The following is a 20,812-nucleotide window of genomic DNA, read 5'->3' on the forward strand; positions in this document are numbered from 1 at the left end:
CCATACACATATCCCTACTCCAAACCTACCCATACCTCCCACCCCTCTTCCCCCTCCCCTCCCTCATATTTCCTCCCATTCATATCCTCCCCCCCCCCTTTCTCAACCACCATACATTTTCCCCATTCCCACCCAATCCTTCTATAATCCCATTCCACATATCAAAAATCACAACCACATTAAAATCTCCATCCTTCCCATACACCCACTAAAAATATACCCCAATAACCCAATAACCCTCCCCCTCTCTTCCCTACAACACAACAACACTACACCCCCCAAACACAAACCTCCTCCACATCACTCTATAAACAACACAAAACCACCAACTAATAATAATAATCTCTCACCCCCACCCAACCTCAAATATCCCTACACCCATTTAAACTCACTTACCCACCCAACCTACATCCAACAATTTTACTCTTCCTCTATCCCTTCATTCTCACCCTCCCCCCATCTACCCAATATCATACCTAAATACCTCCCCACTTACACCCCCCCCATCCCCTCATCAAAACTCCCACCATTTTCCCTTTCCCAATTCCTCATATCCTCTCAACAAATAAAATACAAACATTTCTTAATCCCCAATATAACATCTATATAAATAAACAAATACAATCCTCATCCCAATCCACTCTTCCAACAAAACCTTCTTCCATCACATACATCCTAACCCCTCACCTCCTACACCTCTCCTCCAACTCTTTATCTACATACCATCATTTCCCCTCATCTATTTTTCTTCACTTCCACCCATCCCACTCCCTACCCCCCCCATTTAACCCAAAACATAATTAAACTACCACCTCATACCCCTTTCCCACTCCTCCTAACACTCCTAACAATCCTATAAACTCATTATTCCTTTCACAAAACAAATACCACCCCCCCCCTTAATTTCCTAATTTCTTTTTCTTACATCACATCCCCCACAACCTTCATACCCCTCCCCATCCCTCATATATCACCTATTCAATTTCTTCATAAACCCATACCACCATACCATCATATAAACCCCTTAATAATATATCAAAAATAAAAACATCACATCATCAATCTCCCTTCTCATTTCAATCACTCAAACCACCACAACCCCTCTCAAACATTTCCACCCTTCAACATATACTCACCCCTATTCTTATCTTATTCACCTTTCAACATTTCATAATCAACACTACACCCCTCTCAACACCCTTCACCCTTATTTCTTCCCCCTCCCTTCCCTTCAACCTTTCTTTTCATCTTCACATCTTTCAAAACCCCTTCTAAATTAAACATAACAAAACAATAAATTTACTATCTTATTCTCTCATTAACCCCACCATACAATCTCTTTCATTCTCCCTTATATTCTCACTCACAAATTTCCCCTTCCCCTCTCTATAAATTAACACAAAATAAACCCCACAACCCTCCCCCCTAATCCTCTTCAATACCAACCTCCCCACCAAACCACTCACCATCATAACTCATACCCATACCTTCCACCACACCTCTCCCCCCTCATTCCTCAATCTATCATCTATTCCAATCTCAATCATACTCCCCCCACTTCACCTACTCACTTTTCACCCTCATATTCAACCTTTATCTAATCTTCAACTAACACACACACACCCCCCCCCAACCCCACCCACCCCACCACCCACCCCCCCACCCCACCCACCACCCCCCACCACCCACCACCCACCCCACCACCCCACCACCCACCACCCACCCCACCACCCACCACCCACCCACCCACCACCCACCTCCACCCCACCACCCCACCCCCCCACCCCCACCCCCCCACCACCCACCCCACCACCCACCCCACCCCCCACCACCCCACCACCACCCACCCCCACCCCACCCCACCACCCCCACCCCACCACCACCACCCCCCACCCACCACCCACCACCCACCCCACCCACCCCCACCACCCACCCACCACCCCACCACCCCCCACCACCCACCACCCCACCACCCACCCCCACCCACCACCACCCACCCCACCAACCCCACCCACCCACCCCACCCACCACCACCCCACCACCCACCACCACCCACCCACACCACCCCACCCACCATCCCCACCACCCACCCCACACCACCCCCACCACCCACCCCACCCACCCACCCACCACCACCACCCCACCCACCCACCCACCACCACCACCCCACCCACCCACCACCACCCCACCCCACCACCCCACCACCACCCACCACCATCCACCCCCACCCCACCACACCACCCACCCACCCACCCACCACCCACCACCCACCCACCCACACCACCCACCCACCACCCATCCACCACCACCCACCTCCACCACCACCACCCACCTCCACCCCACCACCTCACCACCACCCACCACCACCCACCACCACCACCCACCTCCACCCACCACCCACCCACCACCATCCCACCACCACTCCACCACCACCACCACCTCCACCACCCACCACCACCATCCCACACCCACCTCCACCACCACCACCCACATCCACCACCACCCACCCATCCCACCCCCACCACCCACCACCCATTCCACCCCCACCACCCACCTCCATCCCACCACCCACGTCCACCACCACCACCCACCTCCATCACCACCACCCACCTCCATCCCCACCACCCACCTCCACCATCACCACCCACCTCCATCCCCACCACTCACCTCCATCCCCATCACCCACGTCCACCATCACCACCCACCTCCATCCCCACCACCCACGTCCACCATCACCACCCACCTCCATCCCCACCACCCACGTCCTCCACCACCACCCACCTCTATCCCCACCACCCACCACCACCTCCTCCCCCACCCCCATCACCCACCTCCACCCCCACCACCACCCACCTCCACCACCACCACCCACCTCCATTCCCACCACCCACCTCCATCCCCATCACCCACGTCCACCATCACCACCCACCTCCATCCCCACCACCCACGTCCACCACCACCACCCACCTCCATCCCCACCACCCACCTCCACCACCACCACCCACCTCCATCCCCACCACCCACCTCCACCATCACCACCCACCTCCATCCCCACCACCCACCTCCATCCCCACCACCCACGTCCACCATCACCATCCACCTCCATCCCCACCACCCACATCCACCATCACCACCCACCTCCATCCCCACCACCCACCTCCATCCCCACCACCCACCTCCACCCCCACCACCACCCACCTCCACCACCCACCTCCATCCCCACCACCCACCTCCATCCCCACCACCCACGTCCACCATCACCACCCACCTCCATCCCCACCACCCACGTCCACCATCACCACCCACCTCCATCCCCACCACCCACGTCCACCACCACCACCCACGTCCACCCCCACCACCCACCTCCATCCCCACCACCCACCTCCACCCCCACCACCACCCACCTCCACCACCCACCTTCACCCCTACCACCACCAGCACCCAGCTTCACCCCTATCACCACCACCATCCACCTCCACCACCCACCTGCACTCACACTACACACTTCCACCACCACCACCCACTGTTTTCATCCTTTTAAATTTGCTATTTATTGATTCTTTCAGTTGCAAGAAACTGATTCTGACCCAAGAAAAGGAGATCCCAAGAACCTCCATGAATGGAAACAGCACTATTAGGCCTAATGGGCCTGTTACTGGCTGAGTAACCCTAACCTGAAATCCAGAATCCAAAATGCTCCAATAAGCATTTCCTTTGAGCATCTTGTTGACATTCAGAAAGTTTTGGGTTTTGGAGCATTTTGGATTTTGGATATTCAGATTTGGGATCTCAACCTGTACTGGGAATGGGGGTTCAGAAGTCAAGGTGGACAACTCTCTCCCTCTTTGGGGCACAAGGCCTCTTGTCTTGGCTTCTTTCTGTGCATCTGCTCAATTCACCTGTCTGCTCACCAGCGTCCTCTGCACACTCACAGGTTCTGCTCCCTGAAAACTTACACATGAGTTTGGCTTGGAATAGTGCTGATTCTGGCCCTAACTCTACATATCCTTTTATTTCCAAAACCTGCCACTAAGTGACTGATTAATCATTGTCTTTCTATGATCAAATGCTCAAGAGAGACTTTTTTGTTGTTGTTTTGAGACAGATCTCGCTCTGTCGCCCAGGCTGGAGTGCAGTGGCATGATCTCGGCTCACTGCAACCTCTGTCTCCCGTGTTCAAGCAATTCTCCAGCCTCAGCCTCCTGAGTAGCTGGGATTACAGGAGGCACCACCATGCCCAGCTAGTTTTTGTATTTTTAGTAGAGATGGGGTTTCACCATGTTGGCCAGGCTGGTCTCAAACTCCTGACCTCAGGTGATCTGCCCACCTTGGCCTCCCGAAGTGCAGGGATTGCAGGCATGAGCCACTGCACCTGTCCAAGAGAGACTATTTGATTGGTCATTGGCTGGCCAGTTTTGATGGGAAGGGCTAGGTTATATGACACAAATATGCGCCCTGGGGCGGCCCTTTCAATAGGGCTAGGAAGAGCCCCAGGTATGTTCGCCCGTGTGCTCTCTCTCTCTGTCTGTCTGTCTCTCAAGTAGTAGAATCTTTTATGCAATCTAATTCCTATTTAGAAGCATCGAATAAACCAAATTAGACTTGTATTTTTGAAATAGGATGAGGGCACAGAGGCACACCTGCTTGCTCTCTCGCCCCGCCCTCCCCAGTGCCTTCCACCCTCTCAGCCTTCTCCTGTCTACAGTGGTCTTTGAGGGAATTTTACAGAACACAGTGTCACTACCACTGTTGTGGTGGAAGAGCACTAGACTGGAATCAGAAGCCTGCCACGTGACCTCGGGCCTCAGTCTTTCGGTCTCTAAGAACGGGATTGCATGATCCCTGAAGTTCCCCACTGCTCAGCCTCGGCAACATCCCAGCTGTCTCCATATTAGGGGGTGCCGCTTTGCCTTGACTCAGAGCTGTTTTCTCAGCCCAGGATAAGGCCTGGGCTTGGGAGCCACAGAGACCTGGGTTTGTGTGAGAGTCACCCAACCTCTCTGACCTTGTTTTCTCATCTACAAAATGAGGGTAATAATACCTGCTTGACACAGCTGCTGGAGGGTTAAATAAGATCGCATTTACAAAGAGAACAGGAGGGTTAGATATGCATAGCAGATGCTCCATAAATGGTAGCTATCATTTTTCTTTGCTCCCTGAGCCCTGCTGAAGGCTTGTCTCTTCCCAAACCCTTCTCTGATTAACACTGTCTGATTCCGAGAGCGCAGTCCCATGCACACGCTGTGTGCCTCTCTGTGCCTGTGGTTCTCATTCTAATAGTCTGGCTGTCTCCCGAGTGTCTGCTCCGTACCTGCTCCTCACCCAGAGCAAGGACGATAAACAGAGCATGGAGGATGGAAGTTAGATACCAGGGAGCAGGTCATGCCAGTGAGAGGTATGAGACTTACGCAGCTCTGGGGTCTCCTTTATTGGAGGGTTTATTGGAGACACTGATTGGGAGGTCTTGTCTAGATAATTGTCCATGGCCCCAGGTTTAGCATTTGGAGACTTGTCATTGGGGAAAGTCCCTTCTGATAGCAGAGAAGTTGAGGCAGAGCTGAAATGTCCCCGGTCCTCCCTTCTACCCTGTCCCTGCCCCTCCCCTGCACCACCCAGTGTCATTACCAGCTGATTAGTTCTTTCCTACTTCAGTGGCTGGCACCTCAATGGTAGCAGCTTTCCTCCTGCATCCAGTTGGAGTTAGTGTCTGTAAGCTCCTTAAAGACCTGGGCAACCCCTGTGGCACCCAGCACAGAGCCTGGCGCATGACTGATGCTAAGTGAGCCCCGAGTGAACAAATGTCTCTGGCCTCATAGCCATCCTCACTGCCAGGGTCCAACATGTTGGACCCACCAGCCTCCTACACTCTGTTTTCTCCCAGGCAATGGAGAAGCTGCAGTTCCTTTACCTGTCAGACAACCTGCTGGATTCCATCCCAGGGCCTTTGCCCCTGAGCCTGCGCTCTGTACACCTGCAGGTAAGGAGCCTCACCCAGAGCAAGGGTGATAAACAGCATGGAGGATGGAAGTTAGATACCATGAGCAGGTCATGGCAGTGAGAGGCATGAGGCTTAGGCAGATGTGGGGTCTCCTTGATTGGAGGGTTTATTGGAGACAAGAATTGGGAGGTCTTGTCTAAATAGTTTTCCATGACCCCAGTTTGATTTTCTCCATTTTTTTATTTTAAAAACACTTTCTCTCCCTCCATCGCTTTATTTTATCTCACCCAACTGCTTTTCCTTCTTTCTTTTTCCTACCCTCTGTCTCTTTCCTTCCCTTCAGTCCTTCCCTCCTTCCTCTCTGCCCTTCTCTTCCTCTTCTTCTGTGCCCTCTCTCTCCATCCATCCCCCCTGGGGCTCCTCTTCTCACCCTTGTTGTGTGGCTTTGGCCCTAGATGCTTCAGTTTCTCCAGTTGCACCAGAGCAGGCAGAGCTGGTAGGGACAGCTGATGTGAGCCTTTGGTGCTGCTTAAGGGGCAGATCGTCTTGGTGGGGCTCAGCTGGTGTGTGTTCTTCCCAGAATAACCTGATAGAGACCATGCAGAGAGACGTCTTCTGTGATCCCGAGGAGCACAAATACACCCGCAGGCAGCTGGAAGACATCCGCCTGGACGGCAACCCCATCAACCTCAGCCTCTTCCCCAGCGCCTACTTCTGCCTGCCTCGGCTCCCCATCGGCCGCTTCATCTAGCTCAGAGCCCTTCCACTCCTCCCAGGTAAGAGGCCTCCAAGGACCATGCAGGCATGGGCCTCCAGCCATAAAGCCCAATATCTTTCAACAGTGATCTTTAGCCCAGGCATTAATTGACCTCTTAATCCCTTGCAAAAATCACACACACGTACACGCATGCATGCACACACACACTCATGTACTGAAATGTCTTTCAGCAGCCAAATTTGCATTTCTTCATCTTCTTTCCTTGACACTTATGGCTCCTGGCTCAGAAAATAGCAATGTCTGCAGTGGAGCACTTTTCCATATTCCCCATCTCTCGTACCCACACAGAATGCCAAGAAAGCCGTGGGAGAGGAAGAGGGGGAGGAGGAAGAGAAGGAAGAAGGGGGGAAGAGGAGAAGCAGTGACATGCTGGAGCCAGCTCTTACTACTTGCAGGAACCGATTATTAAATTTTCCAGAATTTTGCAAGTCAGTTGTTAAACACAGCCATTATGAAAAATTAAATTATATAAACTCACAATTAAATATATTATATTGAAAACAAATGTAATAATTATTCAAAAATCATCATTTTTCAATTAGTTCACTATATTTCACCATTAACCATGCCCTTGAAGTTATTTCTGTCCTGGTATCTGTATGGGGGAACCTCTAGGTAATGGTGTGCTCCTCGGATCTCTTCCAGCTCCCCATTCAGTGACATCACATTGGTGGTTTAAAATTGGCCATGGTAGGGGTATTTACACTACAGAACTTGGTAAACGCTACAAATTGAGATTTCCTTTTTTGAGAGCTGACTATAAAATGTTTGCCTGCATACCACTGAGGAGAAAGAATAGCTACTTAAACCAGCTCCCTCTACCCGCACGCCATCCTACTGGGGTAGATAGGGTTTCTATAGGGCATTCCTTCATTTCGTGCTCTTCTGAAGCCAGGGCCTCCTGTTAGATTTGGAGGGAGCCATTCATAAGGATGGAGAACTGACATGAATCTTCACCCAGACGCGCTTCTTGTAGCACTTACCTACTCCCTGGCTCACTGGCCAGTCTCTGAGCATGGAGGGCTCAGCCAGCTCATTCCTGGCTACTGGGGTTTCCATCCTTCCCATTTGCTCCTGCATGTTCGACCACCAGAGGGCAGCCTTGTGCAAAGATAAATATATAAAAATAGCAATTACTCACCTTCTGCCTTTTGGATCCTGGGCAGGGGCTGCTATGCTGGGAGGATGGGAAGAAGGGCAACTATCATGTAGCCAATGATTTGTTCCTTGAGTTAGAAGGGAGAGGAGATGCTACCCTTCTCCTCACCCTTATAAGGAGGTTTTGGGCAAGGGGAATGTGATGGATGGGCGCTTGGCCTCACGCCTCATGTCAAGGCATGAGAGAGGGATAAGGCAGGGAATTCACCTACTCATGCAGGAGGATCTTATGGAGCACCCACTGCTACGTGGTAATAAGATGGTGCACAACAGAAACATATTCCTTTTCCTCACAGAGCTTAGAATGTAGTGCAAAAGACAGGTGTGAAACAAGCACACTAATAACCACGCTATTCAACTCGTAAAAGTGCTGTAAAGGGTATGTACAGAATGCTACAAATGCTTACAAGAGGAAGACCCAGCTTAGGGGTCCAGAAGATCTTGGAGAACTGACGTTTAAGCTGAAACCCAAAGAGTGGGAGTTAGCCAGGCAATGAGTTGCCAAGGCAACTATTCAAGGTCCCTGGTGGTCCCCGAGTCAGGAGGGGCAGGTGTTTCTTGTGGGCTACATGGAAAGGAATTCAAGTATCTGCCTCCCCCCACCTCTGTCTGGCACCTCACTGTGCACTTGGATCCTCACGGTGGTCCTGTAAGCAGCCAAGTCAGAAATTATTATTCACATTCTTCAGATGGAGACATGGAGAACTAGAGACCAGTCACTGACCCCAGCTCACACGGGTGACTCCAGGTTGGACCAGGACTCAACACACAGGCTACAGACTGCCAATGGGAAGTCTTGAAGGTGGTGGGAGGTGCCTTCATGCCATCGTGGTACCTGCCTTCACTCCTAGGGAATCTAGGATTCCAGCGCACCTAGCCCCAGGGGAGGACGCGGAAGGCAGTGAGCCGAGGGCCCCTTGCCTTTCAGAGCAGCAGAGCTGTCACTGGCCCTTCCTCTCCTTTGTCTCCTCTTTCTGTCTTCCAAGAGTATGTTACAGCGAAATCTGTGTGTGTGTGTGTGTGTGTGTGTGTGTGTGTGAGTGTTTTCTGTTTCTCTCTCTCCCTTTCTCTGTTTCATCCACCAATCCTATCCCCTTCCATATCCAATATCCCATTCCATATCCTGCTTTATTGGATTATGGCAAGGCCTAGGCATGCAACAGCTGAAAGCCTAAAGTTCTCCAAATGTAAGAGACCCTGGATTGAGGAATCCAATTTTCTTTTTTTCTTTTTTTTTTTTTTCTTTTTTTTTTTGAGATGGAGTTTCACTCTTGTTGCCCAGGCTGGAGTGCAATGACGTGATCTTGGCTCACCACAACCTCCTCCTCCCGGGTTCAAGCAATTCTCCTGCCTCAGCCTCCTGAGTAGCTGGGAATACAGGCATGCACCACCATGCCTGGCTAATTTTGTATTTTAAGTAGAGACAGGGTTTCTCCATGTTGGTCAGGCTGGTCTCGAACTCCTGACCTCAGGTGATCTGCCTGGCTCAGCCTCCCAAAGTGCTGGAATTACAGGCGTGAGCCACCACTCCTGACCGAGGAATCCAATTTTTTAAAAAATCCAATTAAAAAAAAAGGTTTTCTAGAACTGGGGCTTTTGGGTACTGGAAGCCACATCATTCCTACATGCCTCTCAGTTACTCTTTGCTGAGTACAGAAAGTCACCTGGCTCCTGCTCTATTGTGGGACAGGGGATCTAACAATCCCTGGACTCCTGGAGTTTGCCAGACCTATAATAGAAGCTTTTCTGTGCATCAACTCATTTAATTCCAGCAACAACCCTAGTGAATAGGGATGCTCATCTCGACTGCACATGAAGAAACAGGCTTCTGAAAGGGGAGTGGCCCAAACCCAAACAGCGAGAGAGTGGCAGAGCTGGGATTCAATCCTGGGTCCATCCAGCCAGAGTCTGAAGTCCTGCTCTCTGCCACACTCCAGTGCAGACACCACTTTCAAGTTCCAATTAAAGGAGGCCGGCTCCAGACAGTTTCTTTCCCGAGGCCATTGTTGCTACTCCGGGAGGGGTTCCCCAAGGGCCACTGCCTCTGCAGCTGTCTCTTGGCTAATCCCCCATTTTTGGTTAGGGAAGCCCAAGGAAGAGAAAGAATGTCCTTGTTGGCTGTCTCCCTGAAGAAATTCTAAACAGAGCATCTGTCCCTCTGCACCAGGGAGGGAGGGAGGAAGAGAGAGATGGGGAGAGACAGAGAGAGAGAAACCCCACAGCTGTTGCTTCTTGATCTTGATGTGAACAGCTAGACCTCCTGTTTCTCGGGGACCTAAAGGGGTTAGGGTTGGGCAACTGGTAGGGAAGGCAGAGAGCATCTCTTTAGCCAGAGTGAGGCCCTCCTATCCTGCAGATGGTAAAGATGGAGAGAATGACACAGGGCAGATGCAAGCCAGACCTGAGAGAGTACAAAGGAAGGGAGAGAGAGGAGGGGCTGTGGGGTCCAGCCAGGCATGGCAGGCAGCTTGAGGGCCTCATGCCAGCCGGCAGTCTAGGTTTGCATCAAATCCACCTCCTCCAACACCAAACTTTCCTAACCTGACTCATCCAGGTCCTTCGTGGCCCAGCAGCACTCATATTTGACCTTGGCAGGAGCACTTGCTCTGGGAGGCACTCTCGTGACTATTCTGCCAGCTCTGTGTGAAGGGGAGTGCCTCCCTCCTTTGGGGCACCCTGTGGCCTTCAGGAGGGTCCTGCCCTAACCCATCCTATGAGTATCAGTGGGAGAAGGTCGTGGGGAAGAGGCCAGGGCCCCTCCTCTCTGCGAGAGAAAGGATGAGTTTGCAATGACCTCCCCCGCCGACTGCCTTATTCTCAGTTCCAGGGTCCTGTTTTCCCGAAGGTTACCAGCAAGGCCCGGGGCCAGAGCAGGCTCGTGGAGAAGGGAGGGTGGGAGGGGCTGCTGGAGGGGCTGGAACTAAGTCTGTTTTAGGAGCCAAGGCCGTTTCCCCACCCTTACCTTGCCTGGGCTCCCTTCCTGCTTCCTTTTCCCTTTTTTCTCTCCCCTGGGAATAGTAATCTTTTACATTTCTGCTGTCAGTTTGCACTTCAGCAAGCTCTTTACATATGGGACCTAATTTGATAGTCCTAACAACTCTGTGAGGAAAGAATTATTATCCCTCCTTTTACTGATAGAAAATGAGAGGCTAAGTACTTTGTCCCAGAGAAAGATGACTTAACATAAACAATCTATAACAGAAAAGAAAGATGGGCATGGGGGTGGAGCTGCAGTGACAGCCAGCACTTCTTGGGAATTCTTGTCAGAGAAATGGGAAGTCCCATCTCCAGCTCCTGGAACAGAGGATGGGTGCCCCCCACCATGACCTCTGAAATGCTTTGAAAAGCAAGGACTCGGGAGTGCATCACCCAGGCTAGAAAAATGGGGGCTGCCTATGGAACTTGAGTCCAGGGCCTGCTCCCAGCAGGATCAAGGCCTGTATCCTTAGGAAGCACATGAGGTAATGAAGGTCTCAGCCCGGGAGAACCTTGGGGCTCAAGGACACACGGCCCCCCATCTCTGTCGCACCCCCACATGCCCGTGTCTGTGTCCTCCTTCCTTCTGGCCAGGACAGAGGCAGACAGACCAGACGGGGAGGTGGCCTCAGCTCGCCCCGCCCCCTCCCTGTCTAGCTCCCTCTCAGCTTTCTCCTCCCACCTCACCTGCCCCTCCCCTCTCCCCCACACAAGACACCAGCTCAATTTTGTCTCTCCTCTCTCTCAAGGTCATCTCTTGGACCAGCGGGCATCACATTCTCCAGCAGCCGCCATTTCGCACGCCTCCCTCCTGTGGCCGCCGGCAGCGTGGACAAAAGTCTCCACGTAGAGGAGGATGCCTGCTTCTTTCCCCACAGCTCTCACGTCTCCCTTCTCCCTGTGGGTGACAAAGAAGCCCAAGGACCACCTCCTTCCTGCCTCATTGTAATAAAATTCCCCATACTAAGGCCTTCTTGTCTTCCACCTGGCCTGTCCAGCCCTTCCAGACACGTCCAAACCCATGGCCTGGATGTACTTGTGTACTTGCTTTCAAACGAGCCCACACAGAACACCTGCTCTCCCCTTCCTCCTCTCTGCACTCCTTCTGCCTCCTTTTTCTCTGTTCTCCTTCTGTGCCCAGGCACCAGAGCAAATAGCTTTTTGTTTCCTCCTGGCACTACCAGTCCCAGCCCTGCCTTCAGAGTTCTTTTCTCTCTCTGTCTCTCTCTTTTTAAAAGACGGGGTCTCACTAGGTTGCCTAGGCTGGTCTTGAACTCTTGGGCTCAAACATCCACCTGCCTCAGCCTCCTGAGTAACTAGGATTACAGATGTGCGCCAGTGTGCCGACTCCAGAATTCTTTTCTCTTGTGTCTAACACACAGTTCAGACACAGGAGGGAGTGGAAGTGTTTCTTGTTATGGCACCTGTAAAGGAACTGTGATGCAAGGGAGTGAGCACGGGAGTGAGAGTCTGAAGACCGAGTTTGACTACCCCATATCCCGATCACACCAGCACCTCACTCTGTCCTGGCCCCGTGGAGTTCCCTCACTCCAAATCTGTTCCTCAAAGCATATCCAAGCCCAAGGGGTGTGGTGCCTATCCCTATCTTATTACATTTCTAGTCTAAGAACAAAGACACAACCCTCTTCTACTGTTCCCAATAGCACAGACTAACATTGACAAAGAGGGATCAAATGGTAAAGGAGAAAAGGAAGGAAGTACAGGAAATACAGACACACAATCAGTCTAGTCTCACAAGTTGAGCTTTCTGAGCCCAAATCAACTATACCGTGGCTTTAAAGCTGGCTTAGCTGCAGGCCTTCCTGATCATTCTCTGGTCCACGCAGAAGAGAGAATAATCCAAGCTTTTCAAGTCCTTTCTGACCCATCCTGAAACCAAAGGTAACGACCTTTGAATTACACATTGTCCATAATCAGTGCCCCCCAAGGATCACTGGGCAGTCTTAGGAGAGGTGCTTCTCCCACAGAGAGGCCCTCTGCCTCCCAGGACAGACTCCTGGAGCCCAGCACCTGTGAGAGCTGCAGCACCTCTCTTGGAGATCTAAGAAATCCCTGAAGGAGGCTGGGCACGGTGGCTCACATCTGTAATCCCAGCACTTTGGGAGGCTGAGCAGGCAGATTACAAGGTCAGGAGTTCAAGACCAGCCTGACCAACATGGTGAAACGTGGTCTCTACTAAAAATACAAAAAATAGCCAGGCGTGGTGGCGTGCGCCTGTAATCCCAGCTACTCAGGTGCCTGAGGCAGGAGAATTGCTTGAACCTGGGAGGTGGAGGTTGCAGTGAGCCGAAATCATGCCATTGCACTCCGGCCTTGGCGACAGAGCAAGACTGTGTCTCAAAAAAAAAAAAAAGAAGAAGAAAAAGAAAAGACATCCCTGAAGGAGCCATGCCCTGGGAGACAGGCAAGATGGCAGGTTTTAACCCTGTGGACATACAGTGGAAGATGAGCTTCTGCCTTTGGGGGAGTGTTGGGGGTGGGAGTGGGAGCATGAGAAATGGGGTGGGCAGAGAAGAGCGGGACCTCCCACAGTGCATGAGGTCTTTGGCTCTAAATAATCTTGAAACACACTAGCCCAGAAAGATGCAAACAGCCCCCATGCTGGGAATGTTCTGCAAAGTAGGAAGGTGTTAAGCAGTTACCCAGATGTTTCAAGCGAAAGCATCCTGCAGAGGAGGGGAAAAAAAAGTCGTCTTTTGGGACTGAAGTTTTCCAAATCAGCTGTGAGCTTGGGCTGTAATCACCTTGCCAACGCAGACGCTACCCCTTTGAAGAAGTCAGTCCGAAAACAGGATCCTTCTTAAAGTCAGCAGATCAGTGCATTATCCCTGCAGAGATGATAGGAAATAGAGAACGACAGGAAGCTGTCAGAAAGTCAATATTTCAAAGGATCAAAGAGTCCTCAGGGTCCTTTGGTTGATGCACCTGTATCCAGGCAGGGCTTTACCTAGTGCTGATGGTGATCTTCTCTGGTTTACGCCAGGGCCAGAGATGTGGGCTGCAGAAAGCACCTGCCACCATCTGTAGGACATCATGCTTGCCCTGCGCATTACATGCATCATTACGTTTCATCTCCATTGTAGCCTGATGAGGTGGGTGCTGCCCCAATTTTACAGAAGGCAGACTTTGGGAAGCTGAGGCAGGCAGATCTCCTGAGGTCAGGAGTTCGAGACCAGTCTGGCCAACATGGTGAAACCCTGTCTCTACTAAAAATACAAAAAATAGGCAGGTGTACTGGCAGTCGCCTGTAAATCCAGCTACTCAGGAGGCTGAGGCAGGAGAATTGCTTGAACCCTGAAGGCGGAGCTTGCAGTGAGCCGAGATCGTGCCACTGCACTCCAGCTTGGGCGACAGAGTAAGACTCCGTCTCAAAAAAAAAAGGAAGGCAGAGAAGTTAAGTTTTGGTCCAAGGTCACACAGTGAGGAGTAAGAGGCAGACTAGATATTCAAATTTGGCCTGAGTGCAAAGCCTGCTGGCCCTCTGGCCTTGGAGCTGCGTGTCTGACACACCTGCTGAATCACGTCTTGCCTCACACTTCCTTGCTCATAGAACATACCCAATAAACCTTGTGCTAGGCCAGCTCGCTCCGCGGCGCGGTGGGGAGGCAGACCTGCTACAGAAATCTGACCATTTAAATGGCTCCTTTTCTACCCCTCCTCTCCTGATGTTCCTAAGTGGTGGCTCCTGCACACCTGGTTTTCTCCTCTAAGCTTCACCAGTCTGGATCTCCCTTCCCACACCCCCTCCCTTCCTATCTATTGTCTCTGAACCCAACTTCTTGGCTCCTGTGCTCCTATTCACGGGATTTCTTTCCGCTTCTGTAACCCTGAGTACAATAGGCTCCTTCCTGTTTATTGGTAAACAGAGTCACAACAAGCCCAAGTGTGTTCTAGGCCAGGTTTGAGCTCTTGATCGAGCCTCTCTCTCAGCCTTCTTGTTCCAGTTTTTTTTTCTAACGGGAACATGAACTCCTAGAGAGGTGGCCTGGCACACCCCTGCCTCTCTGCTGCTCCTCTCCATTCCAGAGCATTGCAGTTTGAGGGGCAAGTGGGTACAGCACGAAACTTACTGCCTCATTCCTTCCATGATGTCCAGGAACTGCCCACTTACCTCCTGCCTGGAATACCGGGAGAGAAGTGGGAAAGGGAAGGTGTTTGTTTGTTTGTTGTCATCACCAAGCAAGTTCCCATCACCCCACTCCCCAGGGGTGGGTGGTGTTGTCCAAGTAACTTCTATGACAGCCTGCAAAGAAGCAGAAGCAGACAAGGTGGGGACATCAACACCCCAGAAGCAATAGCACACACCCCACCTGGGACACAGCATCTCAGGGGCTGAAGGGGATGTCCTAACTCTTAACCAAGGAGGTCCCCCGTCTCCCATGAATCCTGAGTCTCAGTTTCCTCAGCAAGGTAGAGAAGGAGCCCTTGAGTGTGCAAGGCCCATCGACAAAGAGATTTACTCAGATCCAGGCCCTGCCTCAATCTGACCCACCTTTAGTGTCCTTCATTCATGTTTTTTAATGATTCTTTATTAAGTGCTGAGCACCAGGGTCAGCATAGTAATAAAGACAGACAAGGTCCCTGGCCTCAGGGAGACAGAATAAACAAATAATAGCAGATAAATGATACAATTCAGACAGGTACAGGTGCTAAATGGCAACAAAAGGAAGTGAACGTGGCAGTGACTGGTAGTGGAGGCCAGTGACATGAGATAGGGCGGCCGAGGAAGGCCTCTTGGGGGTGGCGATGGTTGACCTGAGACCTCCCTGATGAGAAGGCAGCAGCCATGCAAAATGTGAGGGGAATGTTTTCCAGGCAATGGGAACAGAAGGTGAAAAGCACAAAGGAGAGAGGAGGCCCATGTGGGCAGCAGAGAGGGCTTGGGGTGCGGTCAGAGGCAGCAGGGCCCTGGGTAGGAAAGCCTCCGAGGATTCTCTCGTGAGTGCACGGGATCCTCCTCTGAGAAACGCACACCGCTTGCCGCCTGCTCTCCGAGGATTCTCTTGTGAGTGCACGGGACCCTTCTCTGAGAAACGCACACCGCTCGCCGCCTGCTCTCCCTGTTAGTCATGCTGAAAACACGAGGCAGGAGGGAAAGGCAGCATGATTCACAGACTGGAGGGTGACAGTGACCAGAGCAAGTTTAACCTTTTAAAGAGGAAGGATCTGTTGCTTGGCTACCAGGCCTGCGTAGGGTAATGAGTGGAAATGGGGAACAGAAGTGGAGAAAGAAGAGAGACCTAGAAGCGGGGTGGTGGGGAAAGGGCAGGAACCCCTCGTGGGCTGGAGCCTGCAGAGGGAGGGAGAATGTGAGCAGCTTCCAGAAGGTGTGGGGCTTTGAGGAAAGGGGATGGAGAGCATCTGAAGGAAGCTTGGGTGTGATCGGGCCACTGTCTCCAGAAGACTCAGGTAGGTGTGCTTCACTGTGTCTTAAAGCTTTTAGAGTTAGATATTGGGTTCTTTAGGGTGTGTCTCCAGCTTGAAGTGTGCCTCTCAGTAGAAGCAGGAAGGCCTTATTTGATTTGGGTTACAGGAGAAGCAGAGGCCCCTGTTTGGGGTGCACTGTGGAGACTGGAATTTGGGTAGAAGGGGCGACTGCTCCCGCTTGGCCGCTAACCAGCTGCGTGGCCTCAGGCATATCTGCTTTGCTCTATTCCCTCCTCTGGCCAAGAGAAGAGAAGATTCAGTGATCTCCAAGGTGCAGTCTGCAGCTCTGTGATCTCACATGTTCTTTTGTTTTCTTAACAGGAAGGCTACTCAGAGAAGGGTCCCCCCAAGGGATGTGGGACGGTTGGCCTAACCCTGGCAGACGGCTCTGCTTCTCTTCATGGTAAGGGAGGGAAGTTACAGGTGTATGCCTCCTGGCTCCCCAGCATCCACACACTGCTAAGACCCAGCCACCCCAAAGACACCACCCCTCTCTCGGGGACGGGGACTCCCAGAAGCCTCCCCAAGGTTCCATCTTTAGGTGCCAGGAATGGGGCTGGGTTCCCCGCAACCCCCAGAAAGGTAGGGAAAGAAGCCAAGTGACCCTGTAAACACCTCCCCAAGGAAGGAGGCTGTGACCTCGGCAGACGAAGCAGCCCCCTGGAAAGAGAAGAGCCCCTTGCTGTTCTGGAGAGGCCCCAGTGACTGTGGCCCTGAGAGCCAAGAGTTCAGCGGCTCTGTCCCTCCTCATGCTGTGGCTGAGGGCAGAGCCAAGCCCAAGACCCTGCCCGGCCCTCTCCCTCTAGCTTAGCGGCGGGTGCCTATGGAGAGCTTCTGAAACACACCGCCTGCTTTCTCATGCAGGATAAAGGCCTCCCTCCAGAGCCTGCCCAGCTTTTCCACTGCATTAGTAATCAGCGCACAGAACAAGCGCCTTCTCTCCCTCTCCTCCCCCGCCTCTGTCTCTCTCTCTTTTTTTCTCTCCCCCAGCCCCCACTTCCTTTACCTACTCCTGCCTCCTCCCCACCTATCAGAGTCACTGCCACCTCCCGGGAAGCTGAGAGGGTTTATCATCAAATCGGGCTTTGTCATAAGGAAAACAGATTTATTTTCCTCGCTTTGAGAAGGTGCTGACAGGAGCAGCGAGGGAAGGGCTGTTTTCTATATTCAAAGCCTTTCTCCTCCTGCGGCTAAATCTGGCACTATTTTCTCATTTACCTCAAATGCTGCTCCTCTGACCTGCCTCTCCATTCGCCCACGCTTTCAACCCCTACCTGTGAGCCTTTGCCCACCGGACCCGCTCACTCCTAGTCATTCCTTCATTCAATGTATTTCCCTCGTTCAGGATTTAGAGGCCTTTCTCACATGCCAGGGACTCCAGGTGCTGGAGATATGAGGCACACAGCAACGCGGGGAGGTGGGAGCGAGTTGCACAGGTACAAGAATAGAACATTAAAATACAAAGCAGTGGCCTGGAGCGGTGGCTCACGCCTGTAATCCCAGCACATTGGGAGGCCAAGACAGGTGGATTGCCTAAGGTCAGGAGTTTGAGACCAGCCTGGCCAACATGGTGAAACCCCATCTCCTCTACTAAAAACACAAAAATTAGCTGGGCGTGGTGTCAAGCACCTGTAATCCCAGCTACTCAGAAGGCTGAGGTGGGAGAATCGCTTGCACCTGGGAGGCAGAGGTTGCAGTGAGCCGAGAACACACCACTGCACTCCAGCCTGGGCAACAGAGCGAGACTCAGTCTCAAAAAATAAAATAACATAAAATAAAATAAATAAAGCAGTAAGTGGAGACAGAGGCATGTACATGGCCAATGGCAGCACCAGTGTGGAGCAGCCTGTTCATGAGGAGGCAGAGACCAGAGCAGGCTCCTGAAGGCAGGGACGCTGGACCAGGACACCTAAAACTGGTGGAAGCCCCTGGGCATAGGGTGGGGAAGGAAGGCACTCGGGGCCCTCAACAGAGGGAGCACTGTGCAGGCAGCAGTTGGCACATGCGGCACGAGCAGAGGTGGGGGTGGAGAGGGCAGGAGAAGTGGCTTCAGGGAGCAGAGCATGAAAGGAGCTCCTGCTGGGGTTTTATGGAGGGGTGGTTGGTCAGAAGGTTCAGATGGAGATTTGGGAAGTTCTGTGAAAGGTGGCTGTGATTGATGGGGACAAACCTGGAGTCTGAGGAATTGGTGAGGAGGCTGATGCATGTAGATTAGAGAAAGACGTGAGTACTGTGTGAGAACAGAGGTAGCAGAGTTGGATGGGAGAAGGGTTCAGAGGTGTCCAAGGAGCCATTCACGGTAAGAGCCTCAAATCATTCCACAGAGGTGGGACTCTTCAGCAGAGGGGCAGCTGAATCCAGGGGAGGGCATGAGGGGGTTATCCGAGCACGTGGGCATGTGGCAGGGGAGAAGGGTGGAGGTGGGGCCGGGCAGAGGGAACACTGCTTGGGAGAGCACCTGCCAGGGACAGGCCCGGGGATGCAGGCAGAAGAGAAACCAGAGGGGTGGGGCAGCAGAAGGAAAAGCCAGCGACCCCAAGGGAAGGAAGGGGTGGGGGTAAAGGAGGAAAGACTTGGGGCAGCCCTCACTCAGAGCACAGTGAAACGCTGTTTGCTGCAGGGAGGAAATTGGCCCCGGTGGCCACTTTGTGCACCGTCTGGACTCACTGCTGCCTTCACAGACTCCTGGAACAACCCTTCATTCTTCGTAAGGCTAGGTGACTGCATGACACTAAGCACTAAGTGTGGCTGGTGGCGCGGCCCTGTAGCCAGGCACTAGCCATGGAAGACGAACAGCCCTCATGCTCAGGGGTCCCAGTTGATTAGGGAGGGTGTGCACACAATCCCCGTCCATTAAACAAAGCAACCAACAAGTAACATTGACACAGGAACGCACCTAATATGAAATGAGCGCACGCTAAAGGGATGCCAGAGAGAAGAGGCCAACAAGGAAGGAAGGCAGGGATACCCTCTCTGGCTCTGGAGCTTTGGGACTGGTGGATGCGACATCCATAATTCATAGCCCATCAATCCTGGAGGGTCTGGCGCGCTGACCCCTTTGGAAACGGCCCTCTTCTGTGACAGCTGAGCCCTTCCTCTTGGAGACCCAGGGCAGAAAGGCTTCTCTGTGAGACATACTCTGGTGCCCTGCAGCTAGCATGATGAATGAGGAGGCCAGAGCTGCTGGGGCCAGTGGGGCTGAGCAGAGAGAGAAATATGATGCAAAGCAATTTTAAAAGGAGGTTCTCAGGGGCTGGCTGGGGGCGGGGCAGCTGGGTCCCTCTCTCAGCCATCTATCTCACTTGTCTATCTCTCTAACTAGGTCCTCAGTTCTGTGGCACAGATGACAGGTTGGGGACAGCAGAGAGCAAAAGGTGAAAGATCAAGGGTCCATGGGATCTTCTCTCTTCTCTCTTCAGGCCTATGGATTTGGAAAGCTCCTGAGTGCAATGAGGAGTACCTCACCTAGCAGCCAAGACCTATTCCCTGCCCCAGTGCCCCAGTACCCCAGAAACAGGCCAAGCCCCAGACTCTCCTGGCATAAATACCGGCTCCCGTCCAACCTCACGCCATCAGGTATGGGAGATGCTAGGACCAGCAGCTAGCAGAGGGAAAATGACATATCCTAGGATTCAATCCAATCAGGATTCCATCCCAAGGAACAAGGTAGAATAGAACAGCAGCCGTTCTTTCTGGGAGATGAACCCTGCAAATTAAGCTGCCTGGCAGGCTTGGCAGCCTGTAGGTGTGACGGGTGAGGCCTCAGCCCACTCTTTCCCCAGCCCTTGAATTCCATTTGTCCAGGCCTCCAGGCTGTACAGCACCCCTGCCATGTGCACATAAGACAGCAGGGAAGCTGACAGGCGACCACTATCCTCCCACTCCCCATCAGCTGCTAGGTGAGTGGGGAACAAAGAAACAGAAAGTCATGGGAACCACCCTCCCTTGCCAAGCAACAAATGCGCTAAGATGCTGAGCCAGGGGAGGGGGGATTGGGCCTGGGAGCAGCTGGTATGATTGGTCTCACCTGCCCAGCAGACAGAAAATGCCTGCATTCTTGGTTGGGTAATTGAACTGCCTCTCTTTCTGGAGGTGAGTGTGGGGCAGAGCATCTCTGAGCACAGGCATCCACTGCCTGTAGTTCCCTCCCTCCTAGGTATGGGTCCTGGGGAGGTTATACTTGGGGGCCAATAACTGTAGGCAATAATGCTAACAGTAACAGTCACAGGGCTCGGGACAGGGAGGGAACCTTGGGCTGGGGTGGGCTGGAATGTGCCTCCGGGGCAGCCGGTGAACTGACACTGCCCCTCCTCATTTGCTTAGAGAGCCTGCCATCGGGCCAGGCAGCCTTGGAGGGCGTGCCCAGACTGACAGCTGCCTAAGCACAAGCTTGCACTTGGCAGGAACTGGACTTGCCCACAGTCAGGGTGCAGTACAAATTTGTAGGAAGAATAAAAGGCTGTGGCAGCGAGTGCATTTCTGAAAGTGAGAAGCTGAGAGGCAGCTCTGCTACT

At 52.5% G+C, this 20,812-nt stretch overlaps 1 protein-coding gene and 1 long non-coding RNA gene across 2 annotated transcripts in view; both read left to right on the forward strand.

Moving 5' to 3' along the window:
- Nucleotides 1–11,815, forward strand: part of LOC105484773 (opticin) — a 17,768-nt gene extending 5,953 nt beyond the window's left edge. Inside the window, exons 5-7 of the mRNA XM_011746707.2 lie at nucleotides 5,882–5,977; nucleotides 6,519–6,714; nucleotides 11,600–11,815. Coding sequence (XP_011745009.2) covers nucleotides 5,882–5,977; nucleotides 6,519–6,689 — 267 coding nt within the window. The 3' untranslated portion in view covers nucleotides 6,690–6,714; nucleotides 11,600–11,815. The remainder of the gene's footprint in view (nucleotides 1–5,881; nucleotides 5,978–6,518; nucleotides 6,715–11,599) is intronic.
- A 4,163-nt stretch (nucleotides 11,816–15,978) lies between these two features.
- Nucleotides 15,979–20,526, forward strand: LOC139356600 (uncharacterized). The gene is made up of 3 exons (XR_011608664.1): nucleotides 15,979–16,280; nucleotides 16,620–16,701; nucleotides 19,718–20,526. It is a non-coding gene; the product is annotated as an uncharacterized lncRNA (long non-coding RNA).
- The last annotated feature ends 286 nt before the right edge of the window (nucleotides 20,527–20,812 follow it).

The sequence above is a fragment of the Macaca nemestrina genome, chromosome 1 (genome assembly GCF_043159975.1).
Source record: "Macaca nemestrina isolate mMacNem1 chromosome 1, mMacNem.hap1, whole genome shotgun sequence".
NCBI classification, from domain to species: Eukaryota; Metazoa; Chordata; class Mammalia; order Primates; family Cercopithecidae; genus Macaca; species Macaca nemestrina.